Source organism: Acanthochromis polyacanthus, chromosome 15 (genome assembly GCF_021347895.1).
Source record: "Acanthochromis polyacanthus isolate Apoly-LR-REF ecotype Palm Island chromosome 15, KAUST_Apoly_ChrSc, whole genome shotgun sequence".
NCBI classification, from domain to species: Eukaryota; Metazoa; Chordata; class Actinopteri; family Pomacentridae; genus Acanthochromis; species Acanthochromis polyacanthus.
In genome coordinates, this window is record NC_067127.1 from 3,629,922 (window position 1) to 3,635,921 (window position 6,000).

A 6,000-nucleotide genomic window follows, 5' to 3' on the forward strand; every position below is an offset into this window, starting at 1 on the left:
CTGGCAAATTAACACAGAAAATGGGGGCAGATCAGATACATCTGATCCAATATAAATGAAAGCTAAGCAGGCGAAATGGAAACGTTAAATGATGTGCATCCAAAAGTAGAATGTTAAATTGTGGTAGGATGCGATTCATTCACAACTGGATGAAATTCAGCACAAACGTCCACAGAAAATTGAGAACGCATTCTTAAGGCCAACTACTGTAAACCACATTGAGTTTGCTCTGTTAGATCTGCCAAACTAAGATCTGAAATCCTAAAATGGTCCCCATGGGGTTCAACATGCCCTTGGTTCTGAGGTCTCGTCAAAGTTTTGTCCTCTCAAGGTCACAGCTGCCGTTTCCTGCCTCTCGTGATGCACATCCTCTAGCTAGACAGACGATGATGAAAGCTGAGAGATTAACGTCTGACTTCACACTTTGATGCAGAAGCCCGGACTCTGCAGCCCGAGTGGAAGTTGTGGGGGGAACCGAAAAGATCCGACACCCCAGCAGCAGATCTGCCTGCCGCCATTCTCCGCTGCAGCTGGAATCCCAACTATGTCTGCTGTAACTCGGCCCAGAGAAAGCCAACAAAGGCTTGTCAAAGGGAAACAGAAGAGAGCAGCAGAGGTGAGACAGAAGAGGAGACAGAGATGATGAGGACAGCAGGAGGAGGAAGGACGGAGGAAACGGGGAAAGTACAGCAGAGCTCAGTAGGTGTGTGGGAAATGATGAAAAGGAGGGTTGGCAGAAGGAAGGAGGTGAATGATGAGATTTAGGGAAGTGAAAAATAAGACGAGGCTTTAAGAACGGTAGTAAAATCTGGGCTGACAGCTAAATCTCACTCTCAATGAGTCATTTTTGGCAGGACAGTTTTTTCTCTATGAAGGTATTTGATTTACATGACAAAGAAAATGATCCGATTCTTACATTTGAGAAGCTGGAGCCTCTCAATTTCCAACATTTTTGCTTAAAAACATAGTCAAAAATTTCTGTTGCAGCTCTGCTCCAGTCAAAAATTAAGTACAATATCCAGCAAAGTAAGAAAAAATACTAAAGAAAAATGTATTTATGCATGATATTTAAGATGTTCTTTGATCATTAAACTCTACATTAAATGTGGAAACCTCTTTTGCTTTTCTATAAAATTGCATCTTAATGATCTTTTGTGCATTTTCTTATGATTCATTAGCTCCCCAGCCGTTATCAGCCAAACAAACAAACACAGGAGATCCATACAGTATAAAAACAACAAAAAAATCCTCAAGGTAAGACTGAAATTATATGCAACTTTCTCTACACCGTAGATAAAAGGCTGCCAGATGGTCGTCTAACCTCAGAATATTCTATCAGAGCAACAAAGGCTGTTCAAAGCACATTATGAGCACAATGTAGACTCCATATGGTGACATAAAAATACTAGAGAATCAAATGGAGCATTCAACAGCAGTCCAAAGCAGTGCCGTTCCTCCTTAGACATAGAACTCTTCTACAAACCACATCAGCCGGTTTGTTCTCGGTTTGTTTGTGTGCGCATGATGTGTTGAAAAGTGTTTGAATGACAGCTGTAGACAGAACTACATCCTGATCCTATACGGTGGGATTTACTGAAAATTAGCCTTGAGCGAGAAAATCCTTTTGTATTTAGCATTAACTAATACTTAGTCAGTGATTTGTAGGTTTAACTCGTCTGCATGCTGTCTGCAGAAAAAAAACAAAACATGCAGATATAAACGTTGCAGGGATTTACTGACCACCAGGAACATTAACCTGAAGGGCAAAATCACAAACACCACCATACTCCACACTTTCTTCAGCCAAATTAGCAAAAAAATCTAATGTTTAACAGATTTTTAGAGTTAAAATCAAGCTGCATAACTATGCAATGCAAAATAGAGCAGATTTAATGTTCCTGAAAGTCACATAACTCCGTCTTAACGGCCTGTAGAGGACAAACTGACTGCTTGACCGAACGGACCACTGAGCCAGAACTGGCAGAGGATCCAAGTGGACAGTTGTCACTCTTGACTAAAATTTAATTGGCGCCTTCTTGCCGAGCGGGAAAACTAATTGGTCCGACAGCACCGCGGAGGCCGATCTAATTGGCTGGGTAATGTCAGTCACAAGAGGGTGGAGGAGGAGGAAGAGGGGACACGGTGCCATCTGGGTGTCTGTCAGCAAACCGTTAGATAATCCTGGGGTCTCGCTCTGCGATCTCCCATGCTGTCCTGATGACAACTCCTGCCAGCCGGTCTGCCACGTCTCTCGCTCAGTGCCGGAGAGAGACGTTCACACGGCAACGCCGGAGCTTAAGCTGCAACAGCTGATACGACCAATAAAAATATTAAAAAGGTCAAGCTTCTTCAGCTGGACATGAAAGATGGTGTGAATGGTCGAAATATTAGCACCACTGTGCACACATGACTGCATGCTGCTAGGTTTCATTTACAAATGGGTCCTTTTCTTTCAAATGCAGTAATTCTGATGTTTTGTGTGAACAGGAGCTACTGGCTGGAGGCAGCAGAGCCTTTTTCGATCAATCACAGCTAACTACAATAAGGCGAGAAGAAAACAAAATTCATACATGAGAGCATTTGTAGGAGCCCAACAACCAGAGCGCTGTTAATTATCTCCTACGGTTCTTCAAAGAAGTTGGAAAACTCACCTGTGGTTTCTAAGCTACTTTTAATGAGAGAGGGAGGTGAAGAAGGCATTACTGCATGTTTCTGCAGACTGCATTTGTTTCCGATTTTATATTAAATAAAGCCATGTTGCATTAAAAGAAAAAGCATCTCTGATCAGTGCAATCATCCAAAACTCTGTACAGTAGCTGAGAATTTTAAATGCATGAGCTGTAATATACCTTTAAGCTTATGATACTGCAGTTAGCTGAGTAAAGCAGACAAGGAGCAGCCTCACCAACACAAGGTCTGACCATTACTGTAGGCCTTTTGTGTGGGAGTGTGGCTGGACGAGATGACTAGCAACAGCTGCCTCAGTCCAAATGCACAGGAAAAAAAATAACGGCCGCACAGACACACATACTCCCACGCAAGAGACAGAAGCCCTGCAGAAAAAAAGCACATAAACATAAACTCAGGCAAATCTCAGACATCCTGTCAGGCGATCACTAAGTCACCCACAGTTCTTTTTTTTATTATTTTTTGAGCTCGGTGGTGCCTGTTTCACTCAACTAAGTATGCAAAATTCCCATTCAGCTCTTGGGCAAACATGAACTACTCTAATTTCTCATCAACTTATTCTGTTTCTGCACATCTTCCCATCATGTCAAAGGTTTTTAATCTTTAGCTTTTGGCTCACTATCCTAACCCTTCACCCCATGTTCTTTTGGTTGCTTTCCACAATTTTCATAGGGGAAAATGCTCTAAAAATGCTGCTTTTTTTTGCTATTTTAAAGAGGCCCTGAGTGGAAGAGGAACGTCCAACTGAAACTCCAACAGGCGCCCTTTCTGTTATGATAGCTCTGAGTGTGTAGAGGCAGCCTGAAATGGAAGGAGATAAACAACCACTGGGTGTAGGAGGTTGTTTAAACCTGAGGATAGGCAGCTTAGCAGCCTGATAGGTCGAGGACAGGGAGCAGAGGATGCCATCCAGAGACAGGAAACAGCCAGTCGAGTTAATCAGCTCCTCATGCAACACAGCAACAGCTTAATCCCTCTGAAACTAAACTCAACCTGCACAGAAAGACGCAATCATGTGGATTCTGCCACGAGATGTGAGGCGACACAAGACCTCGTCCTGTTAAAGTGCAACACATTATCTCATGAGACGAGAAAATCAATTCCAGTGTGAGCAGGCTGGGTTGAATGCTCCTCAGACAGGCATGCAGTGGGATAAATGCTGACAGTGTCGAGTGCAGCATTAGCGGAAAATATGAAAAATTGTCCTCGTAGCGGGAAGTAGCAGCCCGGAGCCAGACAAAGGAATGGAAAGCTGTCTCCTGTCATGCTATATATACATGACAAGGTGGCTGGAAAGGCACACAGGTTTGACGTGTAGCATCTCTGCAGCCTCTCACCATCACACATCTATCCACTTCCCTTTTTAATTGGATTAAAAAAAACAAACAAATGTGCATCTGTGGTGGCCTGCTGAGCTGCTGTTGTAATCTACATCCGGATTCTACGCCGCTACCAGTGTTCCTCTGTCCTAAGCCTCCTATTTCGAGTTTAATCTACAGCACAGCAGGAAACGTGAGCACTGCAGCTTCCAGGGGCGGGGTGGGTGTCTTCCAGTCGGCTGCAGATGACAGCGTTGGGGCTGCAGTTGGAAGTTGTGGATGCTGCAGTGCATCAAGGATGCTCACAGGCGATGTGACAATAAGAGTCCAAGTGTAAAAGATTTGTGGCAGTGCAAACCCACGGCTGCCCCCAATACAAGCTCCCTTTGTGTGTAGCCTACATTCAGCAGACAGGAGCTGGACAGAGGCTGCAGTTGCTTCATTTGCTCATGTGAGGGGATGACCCCACTAAAAGCCCCGGGGTCAGTATCACTAGAACCCTCCTCCATGCTCTACACTGAGCAAACTGCACATATAAAGCACCCAGCTATGGATAATGGCCACTTTATTGTGCACAAACACATCTGGGGGTTGGATGCCCTCATTTGGATAATCCTGTGACATTATGGAGGCCAGAGCAGGAGACGTGAGGAGAATATTTCTCATTCAGAGTCAAAGTACTCACATTTCCAGCATGATCTCATTCAGGTAAATCCCATCCACTAGCTCGATATATTCCGATAATTTGGTGCCATCGGTCACTGCCGGCTGCCCGACTGTCTTCACCTGAAGGAGGAAAACAATGCAAAATAATCAATGAAAAAGAAAAGGCACGAGGTGATTAATTAGTGCAGCTTAACACACGTTTGAATGGTTAATTAGGGGGCTTACCCAGCACACCAGAGGCGTGAGCAGAAACTGCTCCAGCAAAGGGGTGAAAACCTCGCTTTCCATATTTTTTTTTCCTGGCGCCTTTTGATTAGAAGGAAAAAAATAACGCGAAGGAATATATGTTTGTTAAGTCTCCACTCATGTAGTTAATTCAATTAAACCGACGCTCATTTTGGCTAAAGGCCACTGAAGGGCGTCTTGGAGAGAAAAAAAAGGAAAAACGTTAATCCACAATCTTCTCGACGCGACCCAGCTGTTTCAGATGCCAACGACGGGGCTTGGCTTCCTCATGAGAAGGTCAAGGAATCACATTTTTGGCTAAAACCCCTCTCAGCTAAAGATATTTTCTAATTTAGCCTCCACTGGTTTGGATATTTATCTATAAAAATGCTAAACTACAGGACGCGGTGCCAGGTTTGGTTTTTACGCATGTGGACCGTTACTGGCACAATGAGAATATTCATCCAACGCCGCTAAACGAAAGAAAATATCCAGTGCAGAAGGGAGAAAATCCAAATGTTTAAGGTCCTGGTTTACTCCTCATATTCACTGTAAAGTCATTTCTGCTGCTCTTCCCCCGTCTGGCTCCGTTCAAACGCAGCTCTCCACTGAGCGCAGGAGCTGAGAGGATGACTGGAGGACGCAGAGGACCGCCTCCCTCCTGCTTCTCCTGTGCATCTCCCTCCGCCTCTTCTCCTCCAAAAGAAAAGTAGGGCATTGATCAAAGCATCTCTTATCGCTCCAAATTCCTCTGACACTTAGTGGCATTTCTAAGAAAACGTTTAGAAAACATCCAGAGTATCTAAAATATGTGAAAGATCAGTTTGGGTGTGGATAAAAGCAAAGATTTTTAAAGGAATAAGTTTGCTTGCAGCTCTACTGTTGTCATTTCTAACTATACAGTGGCACCATTAATGATTTCTGTGGTCATTTAAGTAAATGACAGGGGAGTAATGGTGGTCCACGCGTTTTCTTTGTCTGCATTTACAGCATGCAGTACATCAGAGGCAGCGAGGCAAGTGGGCTGCTGACACCTGGTGGGTAATGTACAGACAGAGCTCTGGAAATGTACAGAGAAAGAGGTGAAGCCTTCACCGTCAAA

At 44.1% G+C, this 6,000-nt stretch overlaps 1 protein-coding gene across 7 annotated transcripts in view; it reads right to left on the minus strand.

Annotated features, from left to right (window-relative positions):
- Positions 1-5,532, minus strand: part of ccdc88ab (coiled-coil domain containing 88Ab) — an 84,702-nt gene extending 79,170 nt beyond the window's left edge. For 3 of the 7 annotated variants that reach the window (XM_051959502.1, XM_051959501.1, XM_051959500.1), the window contains exons 1-2: positions 4,899-5,530; positions 4,693-4,793 (exon numbers count right to left, since the gene is read on the minus strand). In XM_051959502.1, coding sequence (XP_051815462.1) covers positions 4,693-4,793; positions 4,899-4,961 — 164 coding nt within the window. In that variant the 5' untranslated portion in view covers positions 4,962-5,530. Of the gene's footprint in view, positions 1-4,692; positions 4,794-4,898 lie in introns of all 7 variants that reach the window. The other 4 variants (XM_022195744.2, XM_022195745.2, XM_022195743.2 and 1 more) reach the window with 2 other exon arrangements.
- Between the last annotated feature and the right edge of the window lie 468 nt (positions 5,533-6,000).